At 40.6% G+C, this 22,650-nt stretch overlaps 1 protein-coding gene across 1 annotated transcript in view; it reads right to left on the bottom strand.

Annotated features, from left to right (window-relative positions):
* The window catches only part of Kif5c (kinesin family member 5C), a 148,415-nt gene that overhangs the window by 31,930 nt on the left and 93,835 nt on the right, over positions 1–22,650 (bottom strand). Inside the window, exons 12-17 of the mRNA XM_074070719.1 lie at positions 19,333–19,508; positions 14,519–14,587; positions 12,735–12,941; positions 10,513–10,659; positions 4,155–4,343; positions 497–614 (exon numbers count right to left, since the gene is read on the bottom strand). Of these exons, the coding sequence (XP_073926820.1) occupies positions 497–614; positions 4,155–4,343; positions 10,513–10,659; positions 12,735–12,941; positions 14,519–14,587; positions 19,333–19,508 (906 nt within the window). The remainder of the gene's footprint in view (positions 1–496; positions 615–4,154; positions 4,344–10,512; positions 10,660–12,734; positions 12,942–14,518; positions 14,588–19,332; positions 19,509–22,650) is intronic.

Below are 22,650 nucleotides of genomic sequence, written 5' to 3'. Positions count from 1 at the left end.
AGTTTTTACAAGCAACAGAACTCCACAGAATGGTGAAATGCATGGGGTCTGGCACAAGATAGAATTTGAATTTTAAAATCATCCCTGGGCATGCAGCACAGTGCTGGACCATGGCAGGCCAAGGTGGGCCCTCGGTAGAAGGACGTAACTGCAAACCTTATTTCCCTGCACAGGGTCAGTAGAGACAGAAATGGGCAGAACCAAACAGGCATTGGGCAGGTCAAAGGGACAGGTCTTGGTGAATGACTGGAGGCCAGTGGGATTGGAGGGGGAGGATTCTGACCCAGGCAGTGATGGACAGAGGGAAGATGGAAAGACAGGCAAGGCAGTTTCTCAGCTTTCTTCATTTTTTCTTTTTTTCTTTCAGTTATATTGCTGTTCTCTGTAGATCTAGAAATGATTTAATTGAGCAAAACTAAACATCAAGTCTCAAGCCAACTAGAGACTATCTGACTTAGGCCAAGCATCTGACACCTACAAAGAAGTCAGTATTTACCCTGGGCTCGGAGCTTGGCCAGCTCTTCACTGAGTGAGTCCTGGGACTCTTCCAGCTGCCTCCTCTTCTGCTCCATATTTTGCATGTAGTCTGTCAGAGATTTGATCTTGGCTTCATGCTTTGAAAAAAATAGATCAGAAGGAAGAATGAATGACTGGAAAGTGGTCATCCAGGCTTGCCTGGGACTGACCAATGGGAAAATACAACAGAGGACACCTTTTTCTGAGTAGCAACACCAACTGGTACATTTTCCACCCTTTGCCTGGGATTCTGAATCAAGAACCAAGACAGTCCTGTGATTCTTTCATGCACTTCTCTGCTTCATTCTTCACAGACTGCTCAAGGCCGTGTCCCTCTCTTGTCATCCACCTGATGTGGACATCAAAGCTCACAATGGTTTCTTTCCTCATAGAAAAATGTGCTAGAAGGCTGGGAGTATGGCCCGGTGGTCAAGTGCCTGTCTAGCAGGTGCAAAGCCCTGAGTTCAATCTCTAGCATTGCCATAAAAAGAAAAAATGGTTGCTGGGGACAAAGGGACTGGGAAATGTCCAGGCCTGAAGGCCTCATTCTTTGAACATGCGCCTCTGGGTTCCATCTTCAAATATTACATCTTTTCCTTTTCTGTCCCTCAAACACACTGACACCTGTTCTTGGGGACTGCATTTTATCTTTTCTTCTCTCTGGGGAGTACATACCACCCCCACACACACATCCTGACTCACTAGCTCCTTATCACTCAGGCCCCAACATTTTCTTACAGCATTTGGCTTCTGAGTGATTCATCCATATTTTTTACTCATTAGCTCCATGAGGTATACAGTAGATACTTAATATTAGTGAAATGAATCAATGAGTAAGTGAATGGCAGCTCACTAGCTGAACTTTCTAGGCAGATGGAAATATGCAGAACCCTCACCCTTAATCTGAGGTGGTCACACTTAAGCAAGAAGGCCCTGAAGAATGTGCACTAAAGACGTAACTTTTCTGACATTGCAACTCCACTGGAGCAGCTATTCTATAAAGTAGTTTTTGGGGAAGAGGATATTCATAAACAAAGAAGACAGTATTTCAGCTGGAAATATTCTTTTAGATGTTTTAGAACACATCAGAAAATAAAGAGTCAAGGTTTCTATTAACTTTGAACCCCAGGAAATAATGATTCAATCTTTGGTTTCATATAAATTGTAACAGACCACAAATAGAACCTAATGGAAACTGCACTTGTTGGTAATGTAGAAAGAGCTTTCCAACTTCCTAAAACATCCTAATATTTCTAACTCTGATCTCATATGCCAAAGTCAATGTCAGTCTGAGATCTGGGCCTCACACTTTACAGAGTCCCACTTGGGCCCTCCTCTGGCCATGCCCACTCTACTGAGCAAAGAGTTCACAGGCCAAGTGGATGTACACGCCTGAACCTATGTCCACTCTTAGACCACACTCTGGGCACTGGGGACTGAGAAACTCCTTTATCCCTTATCCAACGGTTCTCGGGCTGCCCCTAGAGCTGTACTATGTCTTCCTTATGCATTCACACAGAGTTTAGTTGACCCGGTTGCAATGATCACGTCAGTTCACAGAGGTGCAGAAGGGACTTAGGCATGAAGCTGGTGTGCCCAGCTGGAAAGAGAAGACTGAGCTGCAGGCCACAGGGCCTCTACTAGTGCCTTGATTCAGTCCCCAAATGTTAGTGGCAGGATTACTCAATGCTCAGGCCGTCATTTCAGAGTTGACCTAGAAACCAGGTTTGTTCCCTAATGTTACCATCTTTCTTCAAAATTTTTATAAATTATAAGTGTCTTTTTATAAATGATACTTAATTATAAAATTATAAGTTATAAAGATACAAATTAAATCCAGAAAAAGTGGTATAAATTTCATCCAAAAACCACTCTAACTTACCAACTATCGCCCCCTGATCTAACGGGTAGGAATGTGTATTTTACAAAGTTGCAAACATCTCATTCGTATAACTCAGCATTTTCATTTTCCCTTAACTTTATGTAATTATACTTTCCAAATGGCTAAGTTTTATGGATTTTTAAAATAAGAGCAGTGTTATACAGTCATATGTCTATCAATAGAGACTTGGGTAATTTGTTTCATTTTAATATAAAATAATATTAAACAGCTTGTACATAAGCTTTTAGTATTTTTAATCAAGAAATGATAATACCATATGAAATGAAAATTTTTCATTTTCATTGCCAATGAAAAATACTGTAAGTAAATAGAATAAGTGAAACTATCTGACCAAAATATGCTTACATTTTTATGGTTTTGTGTTTTCAAGGAGCTTTCCAAAGGGACTGACCAAATTATACTTTCATCAACAATGTATGAATATATCACATCATTCATGGTCACATACAAGCATTCAATAGTCTTTTCAATACATTTTAATATACATTTTTGCTTATTACATTAGATATAAAATGGAACCTATGGATCCATTTTAGATGATTAGGTTGGAGATTTTTTTATGATTACATACTATCATGCTTAAAGGCAAACCAGAATGAAGTGTGCTTCTGTCTGCCTCTTGGAATTGTTTGATGCACAATTCATGGTGGTATCTGTTTCCCCCCACCCCTGCCCCCATGGCTTTGTTTTCAAGCCTGAGGTAAGGCAATAAGCAGAGCACAACTAGACCACTCACAAAATCCTCGAACCCAAACACCAACTTAGATATCAGTGGCAGGCCATGAAATTGGGGTGTTGTCCTCTGAAACAACCTTACTGAAACAAAGATGCCGTTCTAATGGAGGAAGAGCGGCTTGCTGAGCAAATGCAATATACCCTTGGGCTCAAAGCCTTTGAAGACACAGGCTTTGGGTTTGCACACACTTTGATCTGAGGCCCAGCTCTTACCGCTATTCAAATATTGGTCTGTCTCCGTACCCTTATCTGAAAATGACGAACAATAAAACCCGCCTACCAGGATATTTTAAGGATCAAGTAAGAAAACACATGTAAAGTACTTAGCACGACACATAACAAACACTCAAAATGTTGCCACAAATACTATGAATAACAATAGTAGCTGCCACCTTTTCTACTTTCCTATCTTTTTGTTGTTGTTGTGCTAGGTGGGGGTACATTGTGACATTTACAAAAGTTCTTACAATGTATCAAATATACCATACTTGAATGCACCCCCTCTACTATTCTCCTTCATTAATACCTGGAGTACAGATTAAAAGATGAAGCAATTCTGCCTTAGCTGATAGGAATTTTAGAGATTCTACCCAATCCTGATCATACATCATATATTCTATCTATGCATCCATAAGCAGATAGGGATATATAGATATATCCTTTAAAAAGAGAAGGGATTCAAGGAAATTTATGTAACTCATACAACATAATCTAACCTTAAGATAAACCTGGGGAGTCAGGTATGGTGATACATCGCTGTAATCCCAACACTCAGGAAGCTGAGGCAGGAGGATCATGAGTTCTAGGACAGCCCGGACTACACAGCGAGACCTTGTCTCAAAATAAAACAAAAAAAGAATAAACCTGGGCTCTCATTGCCTGTGGAGGTCATGCTTAGATAAATCAAAGTGCATCACCTACCCCTACGGGTCATTGTCAGCACCAGGAAGGGCACAGGTCAAGAGGACATGGTGCGAGTAAGGAGAGAAGGATGGCCCACCTGCGAGATGAGCAGCTGGCACGCCGCCAGCTCCCGCTCGCTGGCATTCATCTTCCTGTTGGAATCCATCTGAGCGCTCTCAAGCTGTTTGCTGCGGTTCACCAAAGACTTGACCTCCGACTTCATCTTGCTGATGTACAAGCGGGCCATGGTGAACTCCTCTTCAATGACTCCATTCACATCTGCCAACTGAGCACAGGAGGGGACACACTCAAATGCCACCCACAATTTCTAGAGGTTCACAGATCCCCTGAAACCTCTGGATCCTTCAGATGTCCCTAGATTTCTGGCTGAGCATCTCTACTCATAGTGCAAGCTGAAAACAATCTCTGAGAAGTTGTCTACATTCATTTAACCCAAAGTTCTCTGAAACCTGAGGTGAAACTTCCCATTGAAAACCTCTACTAATCCCCAATTAACCAGGGTTTTCATTATAATTGATTTTTAAGATAAGAGATATGACAGCATAAGAAAAATACTGAAGACTTTTAAAAGGAGGTAACTTCAAAGATGTTTGATGTCTTATACTTTGCATCTCTATGATAATGAAACCCAGTATGACAGGGATTAAGGTGACGCTTAGTGCCTCTAAAAACTCAAATCAACATTTCCATTATGATCTCCATAGTCTGCTTATTCAGGTAGAGAAGTGGCCTAATGCCTTGAGTGCCTCTATATGCAATGACTGAAATAAAAAGGACTTTCTGTACAGTCCTCAGAAAATCTTAGCATAGGAATGTACTATTCATTCCAAAGTCTCCTCTGGATGTAAGGCAATGCGCAGACTTTTCATTGTACTAATCTATATTTCCTTGCCTTTTCATGCCTGCCCTTCCAAACAGATGATAATCTTGCTCATTATTTAAGATCACCTGAGAACAATCTAAATTTACATTTTGAAGAGAAGAGTCTAACAGTCAGCATTCCTGCATGATCTATATGTGGTTTCTATGTTTCAGAGCTCCACAGGAAACAAAAATGGTGTGAGATATTTGGGATAGAAAGCCATCTGCTGAGATGCAAATATGCTCGGGACAATTGACCAAAGAGCTAGTGGCTGTGCGCATGCTTTGTTTAGCCGCCAGAGGGCAGCCTAGCACCTTAGGAGAGGACAAAGAGCACCATCCAGAATCCAGCCAGTGAACCCCTGCTTCCACCCTTTCAAGACAATGACTCATATATGGCTTTTGAAGTTCTACAGTACACTCTCACTGCCCACTTGTGTCATTACTGCTGTTGTTAACTCAACATATAACTACTTTTTCAGTAAACATTTGAGAGTTGGGGAAAAGAAATTGGACAGTGCTAAAGTACATGTAACATGACATCAATCCTCTCATAAGAATTCAACATCAGAGCTTATTAATAATGGCTCCAACATCAATCAAAACAATGAAGAGTCTAAGTTAACACTAAGAAAATCTACAAGTGTCACTATCCTCATGAAGACTCTTGCCAAGCTGGTTGTATTTTTGACAAAGATTTGCCTTCCAACACCAATCCTCATTGCATTCCTTTTATTTCAATAGCATGGAAATACTGAGTGAGAAAAGCTTGCAGCACTAAAGTTCAGTTTTGTTCTGCCAATGGACTCAGCATGGGACAAGGGTGAAAAACACCTTCCTAAGTCCAATCAGGTGTATGTCACATATCACCCAGCTTCTGTAAAAAGATAAAGAACTTGGCATAGTGATTCATGCCTGCAATCCCAGCTACTGGGGAGGTGGAGATCAGGAGGATGGAGGTTCTGGCCAGCCCTGGCAAAAAGTCATCAAGACTCCAGTTTCAACAAATAAGCCAGGTATGGTGGTATGCATCTGCAGTCCCAGTTATTCAGAAAGCTGTAGGTAGGAGGATTGTAGTTTAAGGCATGACCTGGGCAAAAACACGAGACCCTATCCAGAAAATAGCTCAATCAAAAAAGGGCTGGGGCATAGCTGAAGCAGCAGAGCACTTGACTAACAAACCTGAGGCCCTAAGTTCAAACCCAAGTACCACAAATAAAAATAAAAAATAACCATCAGCTGACGCATGGTGGCGCTCATCTACAACTCCATCACTTGGAAGCGTAAGACAGAAGGATCTCAAGTATAAGGCCAGCGTGAGGAGAGAGAAAGGAAAGAAGGGTGAAAGGAAAAGAGAAAGGGGACAAAGAGAAGGCAAAGATTAGTCATCACTTCCATATGGAATTCACAGCCTATAGCAGCCAACAGGTCAGGCACAGGGGAAGAGAACAAACCTCTTTTCTCCTCCAGGTCTATCAAGGTGGGATGCTGTGTTTTCTGTGCCCGGATCCCAGGTAGGCTGTGAAAGAATAAATATACGTGTGTGTGTGTGTGTGTATGTGTGTGTGTGTGTGTGTGTGTGTGTGTGTGTGTGTGTGTAAAATGATGGGTTTCCTGCAAAATGAGAGCTGGATTTTTTTCCCCCAAACAAGACCAGAACTTCTAAAGCCTACTCTTGTCCTAGGAGGTCTAAAAGGGGATTTTGAATCCATGCCTGCTAGGAAAAATAATACCACAAACAAATGTTTTTAAACTGTGAGGTTCCTTAAAGAGTTTTTATATTTAATAGGTTCATGTTCAAGAGTTTCCAGTAACTCCAGTACACTGCTATTTCAAAAAGAATGGCCAATTTCCAGGTAAAATGTTTCTAACTCTCCCAGGGATCGGCAATGCCCACAGCAGTCCTAGACCGTGTAATCCAGGACCAGTGACGATCCAGCAGAAAAGACCGCTCTAGAGTGAAATCATACGGGAAGATCCACCTGCCCCTTCCACCTGCCTAACAGGAAGAGTCACCTCACCAGCACCACTGCAATCGCTCAAGCACAGGGTAACTGTGCAAGGTGAGGAACTACTGCTATTTCTAGGGCATGTAAAAGCTAAGTGAGATGAGTGTTCACATTCTAAGGCTTGGAAGTCAGAACAAGATGAAAAGAAGTCAGTGTAGGTCAAAACAAAATTACACTAGTGGAGTGGCTCAAGCGGTAAGAGTGCATGCCAGCAAGCACGAAACCCTGAGTTCAAATCCCAGTTCCGTCAAAAAAAAAAAATTAGGCATTTCATATACTCTACCTCAACTTTATTACTTTTTAAAATGTTTTGTTAGGATATATTCATTGTACAGGGAGGATTCTTTGTGACAATTTCAAATGGGCTTATACTGTACATTGGTAAGGTCACCCCCCACTGTCTCTCCCCCTTGATACCCTCCTGCCCCACTTAAAGCAATTGCAAGAGAGTTCATTGTTCTTTTTCATATAAATATGTGAAGTCCATCAACCATATACCCTCACTCTCCTTCCTTCACCCTCTCCCCTCCCACAAGTACCCCCCCACCTATTTTACAGTCCTGTCTTTTGTTATGAAGATTTAAGTCGATGTTCAAAGGGGTTCCTCAATGTGTCCCTGCTGTGACTGCACTTTACTTTGGTCCCTTAAACGCCTTCCATTGCTCTCCCTTTCTCTTTCCCTCCCACCCTCCATGTTTCCCCAGCTGTCAGTACAAATCCTTGTATCTTCTGCCTTCACAGATGTGATGTTTTATGATCTTGCTGACGCTCTATCATTCTCTTTTCCTTCCCCTCCTTCCCAGAGTTCCACAGAGCTCGAAACGTAATAATTGCACATAGTAGCTCACCTCTCTGTTCAGTATAGGGCCAGACTTCTGAACATCTTTGTTTTAAGGCACGCCCAGTGACATAGGTACATGAAAGGAAGAGGGGCTCCCTAATGCCTAAGTAAAGTTCACACTGGGCTCGTCTTGTTCTGTTGACTAAACAAAATGTTGCCTGGTTGCCGGAAACATTCCAGACATGACTGAGCTCAGAAGTTTGGGTTTTTCAGTTCCCTTGGCTGTTCAGGTCTGTCATATTCCGGAACTGTGGACTGAGGGAGACTCCATCTATTCCTCTACCCTAGATCCCTACCAGGAGACCTTGTAAGAACGGAATAGCATTTCAGAAATAAAATACAAGATCACTGAAACAGATTTCATTGATCTGTTCATTTTCCTATGTCAAAATAACTACCCTATCTGTGTAACTATAATGGTAAACCTAACAAACAGAAATCATGTAACCTCTGAGCTGACAAAGGAGATTGTCTGAGCTCATCTGTCATTTTTTAAGTTAGGAAAATGAAGCCAGAGAGGCATAGAAAGTATTAGGGCTTCTTCGTTAACTCTCATTGCCCTAATGATTAAATTATGATTATAAGGAAAAAAACAGAATGATTAAGAATAGTATTGTCTATAAGTGAGAGTTATCAATGAAACTAACTAGGACATTCAAGGTCTAGAATCCAAAAATAATCTCAAAAACATGCAACTGAGTATTTAAAAATAATCTCAATCATACCTCACATTCCCAAAGGTAAGGACTCCCTTTAATGCCAAAGCACCCAGACACTCTTTGATTTCATTAGCATTTTCATCAGCTCTATTTTAGAACTTAGCATAAAAATACCTTCCCTTATCGTTATCAGCAGCAGGCGCCAACTTCCCATAAATCAACTCCACCTTCACATTGTGAGGGCCGTTTAATCAACCCAATGTCAGAATTTTATTGTTCAACACCAACATATGGTTCTAAAAATTAAATCCTCAAATATAAAATCACCAAACTGGAACTTAATAGGATTAACTCTGTCGTACCTAAGAATTCTGTGCTAGACAGATTCATTCACAAAGATTCATGAAATATTCAGTTCCATGAAAGAATGATTAAGTTTACGAGAGGTCTTATACACTCAGCTTAGACCTGTGACACAGGGTGGCATTCTGTGTCCCAGAAAGTCTAGAAATGAAAGCCTAAACTTGGGAGCCTTTTCCAGCATTTAACAATTCCAACTCACAGCCTGAGTGTTCCCACTAAGCAGATTGATGTAGAATTCAAAGTGGCTAAATTTTAAAAAATTCAATTTTCAGGATTTGTAAGGTAGAAGTTAAGCAAGGTAACACCATTCCCCAACTCAATAGAATCAACACAGATTTATCAGTTACTACTCTGTACAGTGTACTATATTGTTATGAAGCTGTAGTAATCAAAACATTGTGGTGTTAGCATAAAGATTTGCTCAATGAAACAGAAGAGAGACCAAAAGCAGCCCACACACTTTGGAGGCTGACCACTACACACATTGTCAAACTGTACACTTTAAATATGTGAAGCTTAATATGTGTTGTTTATACCTCAATAAAGCTAGTTTTTAAAATAGCTCTATCCTATTTCTCTAGCTAATAACAACAATGGTTGCTACATCAGGGCAAACTGTCAACCATTCTCAGATGATAACATTTTATTCTCTCTTTCCTTCTATTCCCAACTTCTAGACAACTTGTATCACCCTCACTCTCCCTTCCTCCTTACTTCCAATGTGTAAAACCCCAGGGGATTAATTGTGATTCATATAAGCTAATTGTAGTAACCCTATTCTCTTTTGCTTTCCCAGCTTCCCTTGCAGTTTAGGGTGGTCATGTGACCCAATTCTGCCCAATCAGGTATAAGAGTATGTACACAGGGACTTCTGTGATGTATTTCCTTTCTGGTTAATAGCCACACTTTTCAGCCCACCCTGTTTTGGGTGGGACTGAATGAGGATGTGATCATTGGTGGTACAGTAGCTGTCTTATTACCATGAGGCAAAATTGTAAGGATATATAATGGAAACAGGCTGAGGACAGCATAAAGGAAATGGAAAGAAAGGCTGGGTCTGTGCCTTATCCACTTCACTGAACCAAATTTGCTTTTAGAACTTTAACACGCATGAGAATCAGCTGGGGAATCTTTGCTGACGTGATTGTGATCAGAGGGCTGAGGGAGGGCCTCAGAGTCTGCAGTCCCAGGTGATGCAGATCACACAAGACTCCTGACTTGTCACATTTCAGATAATTAACTGTGGCTTGATATCTCAAACCACTGTTAGAATCCTATTACTTTTAGCCAATAGCTAAAAGTACACTGACTGTTTGGAGAGTTACCACTGCATTGTTTGTTATGGAAAAGAGGAAATAATTTTGATACTAGAACTACTGCTTAAGCTATCCAATTCCAAATTTCTGCAACATTGGCAAATAACTCTGAGGAATAAACCAATTTATCTAAAGCCAACCAAGAATCAAAGACATTCCCTAGATTTGAAAGGCAATTTTTTTCTCCTCCTTACCCCAACAATCACTCAGTCATTTAATCAGTTCTTTTTTTATTTATTCAAATATTTCCCAGGCCAGAGAAGCTGCACAGCACACTGCTGACCAATGGATGCTGAAAAGAATACATGCAGAACATGCCAACTCAGAATCACACCATGATGAGAGCAGGGATGTAGGATTAAAAAGAAAAAAAGGACTGGCTTACGGTCTTCACATCATTGGTGCCAATAATTCCACCTATCTCCCCCAGATCTTTCAACAGCAAGTTCAGGATCTCGGTTGCCCTCTTCTTCTGGTGGTTGCTAAGCTCTTGGAGCTGGTTCAGTTCTCTCTGTGTGGTTGTCAATGTGGTCTGAAAGACAAATTCCAACCACAAATTAAAAATGCCACCCATCCATTTCATACACGCACCAGTACAAAGTTTAACAGACTCATGTAAGATAGCGTTCTTCTTCATTTCTTGTGGTTTCAACAAAAGAGTACATGTAAGGCAAACTGTAGTATGGCACTGCATTCTTTGATTAAAAAGAGGGACTTCATCTCAACAAGCTATATGTCTACATATCAGTTGACAATTTTCAGGTCAGTGAAATAAGTTATTAAAAATAAAGCCACAAAAGGAGTCCTTAGGTTTATAACATTTACTCACATTTCTTACCCACCAGATGTTCTATTTCAGTCCACCTTATTTTAGTTCAGGATCTAACCATACCCACATGCCTCCCACCTCCCCTCTCAAGCAAACCTTCTCCCAGGGCTACTTCCCAATTCCTACATACATCATAGTAATAGATGGGTCTGGGATGATGGCCCACAGGAACATTAATGAGTTTAGAGAACAACTATGAAAAGTCTTTTAATCTTCACTATTCATTGAAATTAGTTAAGTTTAGCAATAGATGACTTCATACATAGCAAAAGTTCTACTTTCTTGCCAAACTTCAATGAGCCGATCTCTTTTCCATCCATTATGTATGTTAACAAAAGGTATGTATTCTTAACCAACTCTCACATCAATAGAATAGTCATCTTTTGGTGTCTTGGTATTAACTCAGTCAACAAAGAAGTAATCCTTAGAGCTATGGAGATTAATTCAGAAAAATTTATACAATTCTCCCATGCAAAGCTATTTCACTAGAGCATTTTTAATGATCTGACTAAAAATAGGACTCAAAACCAGTCTAATAATACTTTTGTTTGACAGAAAATAAGAACTGTATTATAGAAAATGTTTCATTGTTTTAAGAAGAAAATAATACCAAAGACTAGTTAAAAGAATCCTGGAGAAAACAGTAAGTAGAGAAAAATCTAAGTCTCCCCCTTTCCTAAGTGACTTCTGGAAGCATTGTTTCATATTCTTTGGCATTGCTAGCTACTTATTTATTCTTGTTTTTAAAATCCACAGAAGCAGCGGCGGTCCCCATCTTAGGAAGCTATTAGGAAGGTCTTTCTCCATGCAGCTGAATATATGGAGGGAGTAGCATTTCCTAGCTGCTCTAAGCTGACAGATCAGCACCTTCCTCACCATCTGCTCTCCTTGCCTAGGACTGGATGTTTGCCACAAAGCAGATTGGCCACAATCCCATGACACCAGGCATTGGGCAGAGGTACCAAGGGCAGCAGGTTACAGCTACTCAGCTTCCCCACCACTCATTTTCCAATCAGAAAAAGACACCGGCCATCTCACCAGATGCTCCCTGGCCCTGCTGCCTGCCTCTAACTCACTGTGCAAAAGCCGCGGTGGCTTTCACTGGGAAAATCCGAAAATAAGGCAATGTGCAGCCTGAAATGCTAGCTTAAAACAGGCCAACAAACAAACAGAGACGGATGAGTCCTGGGCTCCTGAAGATAACAGCCAGGACAAGAAGCTGAGGACAGGGAAGGGATTTCATTCAAGAAGAATGAAGTCCATATTTCCTGCAGGGCTCCCACTCTTGCCCACTAATAGCAGCACTTTAAGCTTGAGTCCATGCTGAGTGCTTTACATAAACTGTCATTGATCCTCATACTAGGCAAGGAGCAAGTTATTGCCATTTTTATAGATAAAGACATGAATACTCAAGTTTAAATGTCTTGACCAAGGCCTAAGAGTCCTGAAATCAATTTTTTTTTCTTTTATAGAGTCAAAATTTTAACCAGGATTTTTCTGGCTTTCAAGTCTGCACTTATTTGACTATTTCTACAAGGCAGCCCTGATGATGTTATAAATTCTCTGGAAATAAAACAGCTGTGATAAGCATCCTAAGGTGAGTGGACAAGTCAGTTCCATAAACTATTTCAGTTGTTGGAGGGGCTTCACAGAACGCATCTAAGTCTAACATCAAATAAGCATTCAGCCAATGCCTTTCTATACAGTCTGTCAACATCAGCATAAGTGCAGGAAAGGCAGCCAAGGAAGTCCCACCCCCTAGACACAAATGCTCCAACCGTTTTCTGGGCCAGCTCATCTGTCAGCTGCTCATTGGCCCTGGTCTTGTCCTCCACTTCCTGCGATTTCTGATCATAATTGACAGCCAGCTCCTCCAGGGCCTGGAGAACTTCTTTCACCTCATCTTTGGCTGCCTCGTTTTCAATCTGGAGACGTGTCAGCTCCTCCTGTATCTTCTCATAGTCTCTTCTTGTGGAAGCTAAAAGCTGGGGAAATGAAACAACATGGAACCTATGGCTCTACTGTTCAAATGTTTATGACCTGCATTTTGCCCAACATGAAGAAATTTTAAAACCAGATACAAGAAAACCAGCTGGTAAAGCTCAGGATGACAGGAGGTTAGCGTCTGTATGTTATAGATGCTAAATTTTTTAATGTTATTTTTTAAAATCTGTTTCCTTTTTTTTTAGTTTAAAGATGTATATATTTAAGGCATAGGTGAACTACACATCAAAAAATACTACACACTGTTATGATACTTATATAGCTTTTAGAAACATAGTCAAGATTTTGCATTGTGTAAACAGGTTGATTTCAAAGTCAACCAAAACCATATTAAAAGAGCAGTCTGTCACTTTTTTCTTAATGTATATCATGAGTGCATAGAAGGATATCCCCCAAATATTAACATTGGCTAAAAGTGAGAGCCTGGGCTTGTAGTTGCTTTTATTAACTTTGTTCCTATTGTTATTTTCTAATTTTCCTACAATGAAAAAAATGTTAGAGTTTGAACTGCAAGAAAAGGAAATTTATCCCAGGAAGCTATACCAATGCTGGCAACGCAAAGGAACAGAATGGCAATGGAGGGCAGGAAACACTAAGCAAATGGAAGACCTCAACTACATTGAAGATAGAAATCAATTAACTATGGTTCATTTGATTACAAAGGCACAGACTGTACCCCTACCAAGGGAAGTATTTTGGCAGCAGCCATAATTGTTACACTGGAGAGATAAAGGGGAACAAAGAAGAAGATGGTTACAGAGACAGTTATATCTGTGGAGGTCTGGGACTAGGGATGTCAACCCAAGCCACCTGCTGTCACTGCATCATGTGATCCAATCTGCAGCACTTTAGCAATGAAGCAAAAAGCACTGTAAAGCACAAAAGAGAAAAATACGTAGATGATCTCAGCAAGAGAATTACTAATCATCTACACTTGATGGGTCAGCTGGCTGTCCTTTGCTTAGGTTCCTGTTTGTAAAATACTTGGCAAAACAGTACAATAAAGACATTTACTAAAGAACTGAATGCCATCAGGAGGAGACAGAGAACAGTTTGACTCCTTTTTAGTGTATCAAATATATCCCAACACAGCACTGGGGCCCTTTTCTCTTTGCTTTCTTCTCTTCAATCTTCTACTTTCAGTTTTTGTTATCATTTTATTTTTCCCTATGGCATGCAGGAGAACATGGTCTATATCAAAATATGATCCAGCTGATGGTGAACAGCCTAAACTAGGAAGGCACTGTAGTGCTGGGTACAAGGCGGGAAAATCATCCTTGCCCAGCCACCATGACAAAGGCCTCTGCCTTCCCAGGATCAAGTACAGCAAACAGCTACTTACTCTCAGAACCTCAGAGCTCTAGGAAGTAGGATATTTATTTTCAAAGTTCAGCCCAAACTACCTTTTAACAGGCATTAAAAGGAAATTCTACCAAGAAATTTCTACGGCATTCAGTGATTTTGAAAAAATTCTTTGCAAATCAAATTTCTAGAACAAACCTTAACAACAAAGAGTAATAAAAAAACTTTGTAAAAAGGAATTTATCGCATTCTTTACCTCATCCTGATCCAACATCTGTTGCTTCAGCTTTTCAGCCAGCTGGCTCTGCTGGTTAATTTCATCATCCTAAAAGGAAACATCATGTTTATTTATTTATTTTTTGCTTAGTTGTGTCATTTTTGATATCCAGGTTTCCAGTCTCTTTCTCTTCTCTCTCTCTCTGTCAGTCAAAAGCTCACTAACAAGATGACAGGAATGGCGTGCAGAGACACTGGCTCTGGGACCTTGTTTAGTTAGATTACCTCTTCACTCACCTTTCTCAGCAGATGGAACCTCTGGTTATTCTGGGAAATATAATACCCTACATACTGATCCCAAGTTATGCTTATCCAGAAATCACAGCTCTAGGGCTTGGGAACTGAAAGGGATCCTGGAGATATCCCTCCCAATACAAAGTTTTAACCATGAGCTCCTAATTCAAAAAATAAGGGAATGAATCTTTCACCAGCTGTACTGTAATATATTCATGTCTCAAATCTTGTCAAATACATCAGTGACCAGGGGTGCTACCAGGTGGGAGATCGGAAAGACTAATATTTCCACGTCAAACCTTTTACTTAAAAAAAAATTAGGAAAAACATTTGCTCCCTCTTGATTGGAAGTTAATTTTCTTACCAATTAAAAAAGCAGAAAAACATGAAGGCATCTGGGGGTGCAGGCATTGATGCTCACTCTCCATGCTGTCACTGAAGTGGAACAGCCAATCCACACTCCTCGTTCTCATGTTCTACCACTAGGTATTGTCACAAAAGCTAGGACACTTGCTGCTGATGCTCACAAACATCTCTGCCTCTCCCTAGTCACTGTCCACCCCCAGTGCAGGCAAGCAGCAGGCGATGACACCTAACTGTGTAAGAACTCAGCCTTTGCTGCACTAAAGGAATTTTTAAGCACAGTGTGTGGAAAACAACCCTGGCTTCATGTTTGCCCCTCTCTCTCTCGCTTAGGAACAGGAGGAAAGTCCTATTTGATGACAATTCTCGGGTCTTCATTCCAAGCAGAGTCTAATCCAGTTCGGTGTTATTAGACTCTTCTTTGTGCCAGGTGCTATCTAGGTATTTTCATCAACAGTCCATTTAAAAAAGAAAAGAAAAGACCCAATACTGTGTTTTCTGCCTGGTCGAGGAGTAAACTCAAGAGCCTGGGTCACATAACCTCAGTTTTTCCTGGATCTTCCCTGGCCTGTTTGGTGCTATCTGTGCATGTGTTTCAGGTAGGTTAACTCAAGAGTCACTAGTGCTTTCCAAACAGCAAGAACATTCTACAGTCAATAGTACAGGCTCTGTATTTCCTTTTCCTGCATATTGAACATCTTCTGGCCTCTTCCCTCTGCTCATAAAGATCCCATTTCCATCAACCTTTTTGTATCAACGTTTTCAATATTCTATGAAATACTGGTGATTTTCCTCCCCAACACAGATTTCTGGCAGGAGAATTACAGAAATTACACCAGAGTGAAACTGCCCAAAAAAAAAAAAAAAAAAAAAAAAAAGAATCTTCCACAACTAGCAGACTATTTTGTAGGATATATTTTCTCTTATACTTTATAAACTTAGCACGTCAGTTATTAGGAACAATTGTATGTTTATGATCCCAAGCACATAAATATTAAACAACAACGTAAAAGAAATTCAGCATCAGGGAGCCACCATCTCTCCCCCAAGACAAACGGAAAACTGCTCCAAGTCAGAAATGAGATAAGAGAAACAAGAGTGAGCTCTTTGTTCTTATACTGAACTCGTTTAGAAGCCTAAAGATGTCGTTTTCCTCCCCAACAGGTGACAAGCTGGGGCGCAGTGAATTTTAAGGTACAATGAAAAACAGAGGGCCCAAGCCCCACCTATGAAGGAGGAAGAACAAGGATGACATTATAAATGACACTAAGTACCTGTACAGTTATTTTCCAAACTACATTGACCCTTCACTAAGGCAACCTTCTAAGGAATTAACATAGTCTAATGTGATTTTAAAAAAATTTTTCAGAATAAGGTATGTTGTGCAAGCCTATACAGTCAGGTGTGTCTCTCCTGACCTGCTTCTATCTGATGCTGACTATAAACAGCTAACCCAAAGATAAAAGTTTTTAAAGCATTTTGCAGAAAATAACTTTTTAGTTGGATTTTCTTATACATGAAATAACATGGTCACCCAGTTGTCAAAAGGTTACTGGTAACCTTTAATTATAAAGATGTTTTGTTGCAATGGTTACTAGTGTAGTAAGTAGTCAACTTATAGTTTGACTTAAACTTATTTCTGCTTATAGATCTCCAATAGTAGAGTGGTACTGGAGTGCAAAGAATGAGACAGAAAAACACCAATGTCAATGAGTGGTGTTGTAACTGCTCTTAGCCACCCCTTCAAGCATCACATGTGATGTGGCTTCTCCCTCAAGAAAATGGAACCAGTGAGGAGAAGACTGAAAAGGCAGGAACTAATATGCATAGAGCACCTGCTCTGTACTAGAAAATTTTAATCCCCATTGCAACCTTTTGAAATGGCAGATGTGAACACAGATGAGAAAAGCACCATCAGCAGGCGGGACACCAGCCTGGGGCTTTGTGTTACTGATTCACAAATCAGATGTCACAGTGCATGGTCTCCCATCACTTGGCATGGCCTTGAGAAATTATCTGTCCTCAGACCCTTGAGAGGTGGTAAAAAGGGACAGAGGGTGCAGCCTGGAGGAACTGTGCAGGATTTCTCTCTGGGTACCTTAAGATTCACTGGGTTGACCAATTCCTTAGTTAAAAGGCTGGAGCCAAAAAATAATGAGTATCAGACTGGGAGTCAGAAGATTTCGGGCCTCATTCCAGTTCTGCCACCTATAGTTGATGTGAACTTGGGTAAGTCATGTAACCACCCTGAGTTAATGTCTCACTTAGAGCCAGGTACTTTCAGTTCTACCACTCAATAATCTCTGAAGATGCCACATTCCAACTTGTATTCTCAAACTATCAAAATCATCTACAATCATTAGAAGCAAAGAAATATCTTCTAGAATATTTGAGAAGACACACAGAATGATGGCTTCGTGGCTCTGAGTTCAAAACATAGTACTATCCCGCTTCCCCACCAAAAAAAGAAAAAGAAAAAGAAAGACTGACAGCTGATAGGGCATAATCACATGTAGACTGTGAGTTTTAGTGTTTGTAAGGCTGGGCCGCTGAGGCACCAATCTCTCATACATCCCTCAGCAAATGCTAACCTCGAATTGAGTGCTTTACCAGGTTTTTCAAGGCATATTCCACAGGAAATGTCAAAAAAGAAAATGCCCTATGCTGGCCATCAGGAGACAAGACTCCAGACCAGCTCTCCTACACCAACTGAATGGCTCAGACATGGTATGTTATTGTCTCTGAGCTCAGTTCTCATCACTACATTTCAAAAGACAGGTTTGAGACTCTGAAGTTTCTCTCCCAGATCAGTGAAAGTTCCTCATGCCACCAAGGTAAGTGATGTCAATTGCAGCCATGGCAGACATCTATTCATAGAAAAAAGAGCACAGAATCAGGTTCTCACTCCTCATCCCAGACACTGTGTGCATTACTAAAGCCTATCAATTATAAAATGAAGAGAAAATTGCATATGGTCCTTCACCATTTAAACAATAGCAGTTCTTTAGGGAAATCAAGAAACTGCATAAATTATTAATTTAGTATTGATCTCCTTCCCTCTTACTTTGAGGTTTTGTGTAAAATACCTGCATATAAGTGGTGGGTAACAGTATGTACAGAGCATGAAGGACAAGTGACCCAGTTCTCACACTTGTGACTATTTTGCTAATGTGTTTGCAGAAGGGTAAAGTGACCCTGGTTTAATGCCTTGGATAATGCAAACTCCCAGAATCACAAACAAGCCGAACTAGCTTTCTCAGGGCAACAGGTCACATTCAGCTTGGAAAGGTAACACCAGACTCCAAGCCTTAACCCCAAAGTGAGAGGCGTGTAAAATTAATGGCAACATTAACGTAACAAAGCTGTTACAACTATGCCAGTGGTGTTCTCAAAGCACTCTGAGCTGAACCACTGCAGAAAAGATCAAATCAGACTAAAAATATCAGCAATCTTGATGAAATGAACTGAAAGGATTTAGACTATTCCAAAGGCAATAAGCCAAGATCACATGAAACGTCAATTTCATTTCCTGTCCCTCCAGGTTTCCTAAATTGAACTTTATTGGGGATGAATGTTACAAGTTCCTCTTCACGGTCCTTTCCTCTATTCCAACTTATGCATTTATAACTATTTGAGTCCTAAAAGTTTGTTATAAAATTGAACACCACCAATTAGCATGCTCAAACTATTTCATTCAATAATCTGCCTCAAAAAAGAGCTTCGAGATAGTCAGGCTATAATAAGTCTATGATACAATTGCTTTCTCTGGCCCCAAGGACTTACATCTGCATGACTAAACTCAAACTTGAGTTTGGGAGTCAGCACCCTTGCCCTTAGTTGGGATTACTGCCCAAGTTTCCAAGAAAAAAGGGATAGGCCCAGTAAAGAAAGGGAAACTTAAACACAGACCACAAACACTTCCATACATCTGTTCTCCTGTAGCAATCAGTCCCCTCCAATTTCTAGAAGTGAAGACTCTAAATAGGCCCTGCCTGTTTTGTCTATCCCAGCACCCTACTCTTAACTCAAACCTCCACAAAGGTTTCCATCCCACAGAACGCAAGCTCTCTGAGTCTGGGCCATCCAGAGCAGGATGGGTATTAGGATAAGGTACATCAAGATTGGCCTGCAGCTCCATCACTTCTGTGAGGCTTGACGTCTGCACCAAAGCGAGGACCTCAGCCTCTGGCTACAGACCTTGTCATCCAGCTGTCGGTACAGACTAGAGATCTCCTCATCGTACTTCTCCTTCTCTTCTGTGGAGACGCCAGCAACGACAGGAGCGATGTTGTCTATGATGGGGGTGTTATCGCAGGGCTCCAGGTTCTTCTGGTCCTTAGCACTGATCTGTTCATCCTCGGGCACAGCTTCTCCTGCAAAACACAGCAAAGGGGAGTTGAGGATTAAAGAAATCGAGCACGTCGCTCTCCAGGAAGAGTTCTAAAAATAGTCACTCCAGTTGAAAAATACACAGAAGGGCACAATGAAGAGCTCTCGTATAGAGTTAAAGTCTGTGTTCCTGCTACTTGATGAAAAAGGTCATAGTTAATTGACCAAAACTAGACTGAGGAAGAAGACTACACCTCCCTTGAGATGCATCCCATATATCAACTTTTTCCACTGACCACATTGCTCTTAACTAACCCAACTTCTATCAATGCTTGAAATTTCTGCATATACTTTGTTTTGGGACTTTACTAGAATCATATTCTCTCTAGAGACTGACTCAAAGGGAAACAGACCTCTACGGCATCCTAATTACCAATTAATTATGTTACTGAGTCATTAGTAAAAATATCCAAATCAAGGAACATATTGCCATTGTTGAAACAATACTTGTGAGGCCCCAGTCCTTCCAACCTGAGAATCTCTGAGCCTGCAGGAGGAAGGCAGGGCAGCCTGGACCTGAGGATTGACAAGAGCTGAGCAAACGCTCACTCTCTCCCCCAGGAAGTCAGAATTAATTGGCTCTGCTGGAGAGTTCAAATAGAATAATTTCTTGTGATGTCAGGTAGTCCTAGGAAAAGAAAAAACAGCCAATGTAGAATGTCATGCAGAGATCCACCATATCACTTCTCAGTCTGCAGAGTAGAGTTTATTAGGGCCTTCAAAGGGAGCACAGCCAAATTGGGCAATGTAAATTTAGGAAAAGGTGCGATTTCTTAAGCTGGCCAATGGCTATTCCCAGCAAGAACACCACCTTGCACAGACAGAGTGCATGAAATGGATTCTATGAAAACTACATGGTCCAATTGAATCTCTCAAGTATCTTCTTGGAAAACAAACCCAAACCAAACATGCTTCTCCATCATAAAGTTTATCAGTAATTTCACATTCGTTTTACCATGCCCTTGAGCATCAACAATATTTCAAGCCTCACCCAGGTTATCAGCCCATAAAATCCATTTTGTGAAAATTCCCCAGGAAAACTGCCCTGAACCAAAGGGAATTTTTCCAAAAAAAAAAAAAAGAAAGGAAGAGTTGAGATCTTAATCTGTACCTTAATTAAGAGTACATACCATGCCTCAAGGAACCACCTGAATATGGCACATACTTTATCTCAACATAAACAAGAACTGTAGAGGCTTAGCTTTGCTGCTCATGATTCCATTACTTCCTTTGACAATCACAAAATGGTACACAGGCCTCCACATCCAGGAAAATTAACAGCAATGGTTTTACTTTTGCATCACAGTTCTGTCTGAAGCAACAACTTGAAGCAAAACCTAGAATAAACTATTGCTTTGCTGAATACAAAATGGAATTGGTCCTTTTCTCCTTTTCATCTAGACTGTACTATGCCTAAGCCTTTTTCTAAAATTATTGACCTGAAACAAAACCAGGCTATCATAGTAGCCATTGAACTAAACCTGAACCAAATCAATATTTCATTCAGCTCCAATTCCTGGCTTAACACATCCATCAACAACCTTAGCATGCAGACTGAATTTCATGTAATTAAAAGATCTATATTCTCTATAGCTTGCTAAATCCATAGCTGTAAAAGCTGAAAGATAGATGGGTGGATGGTTGGATGAACAGATGGATATTTTCTAACCAAACAAACAATTCAGGACATGTTCTTAACATAAACAATTCAATCTTCCTTCCTTACCCTTCTAATTCTGTTTCTTTTCCAGAGTAATTCACCACTAACACTTTGGCAAATGTCCTGCATCTACTTGGTTCTGACTGTATCTCTAATTTTTCAGGTACAGCTTGTGAAATGTGGGAACAGGGCAATCCAGTTCAGTATGAACTTGACCTCCTCTCTTAAGCATGATGGAGGCGAAATTCTTAATTCTACTGGACCAGAAACCAGCCAGGCCATGGCCATACAGGACAACTCACTCCAAGAAAAGAGATAAGATTAAAAAAAAAAAAAAAATCTGCAGGAAACACATCCCCTGTGTTCTTTGGTTCCAGACAACTGGAGAGGCAATGATATCCTGAGGCTGGTTAACTCAGGAGGTGCTCAGTGTATTTTTTTTTAATTTGTTTGTCTGGGCAGGCAGGGGCCATGGATAAACACCAATGACCTGAAAGTGACCTGCTCTAATCAAAACTCACAGGTATGACTCCCTCTAAAGCTGTCCTCTTCTCTATTGAGGAATTATAGCATCACTGAGAAACAGGTAATATCCTAGGTATGGACGCCCAACAAGTGCCAGTATTGCTATGGAGCACCTTGAAGGTGACCTACAGACTCTCATAAATATCCCCCACTCTGTGGCAGGATGCTTAAACCACACCACACCCTTTCACACATCTGATTAATCATAAACCCATGTCCTGCTTAACCTCCTGATTTATGTTTTGTAAAGGAGAAGAAATAATAAGGCCTTCATCACAGTAGTTCTATGAAGATAGTAAATGAGAAAGTACAAAGGTGCTATTGTTTAAAGTCTGTCTCTTACCTCCCCCTTCCTGATAAATGTATAACTTTTGAGGTTTAGCACTTAAATTATTATTTTTACTTGTTCTGAGATTCATGTTTCTTGTATCTTCATAATACCTTTGTGGCTGGAGCTTAGTTCCAAAAATAAAGCACAAGGTAGTTATGCAAGTCCCTTTCAGATATGTTTTTATTATTATTAAAACAAAAGTATCTGAAGCCTATAGCAGACTTTCTGGTTTCTCATGAACAGTTCTCTGAATCAAAGCATCAACATGTCTCCCACAAAGCGACATCTAAACAGCACGCGCTCGCCAGTTTATATTCTAAAGGTCAGGCTGCCAGGATTATTTTTTGCAGCAGGCGTTCAGACGGAGAAGAACAAAGCAGCAGCATGCAGGAACAAAAGCAGCACAGCTCCTGCCCAGAGAGGAACCAAGAGCTGGTTTCCCAAACACCACTGCCCTTCAAAGGACCAAGAAAATGACTTCCAGAAGCGCCCCTGGTAACTACACTGTCCAGTTCACAAAGATGTCTGGGGACTGTAAATTCCCAACACCATGCAAGAGCTGACACCAGGCAATCTGTCTCCATGGCAATCTCAAAACGTTAATTGAGAA

Source organism: Castor canadensis, chromosome 4 (assembly GCF_047511655.1).
Source record: "Castor canadensis chromosome 4, mCasCan1.hap1v2, whole genome shotgun sequence".
Classification (NCBI taxonomy): Eukaryota; Metazoa; Chordata; class Mammalia; order Rodentia; family Castoridae; genus Castor; species Castor canadensis.
This window is presented reverse-complemented; position numbering and strand designations above follow the sequence as displayed.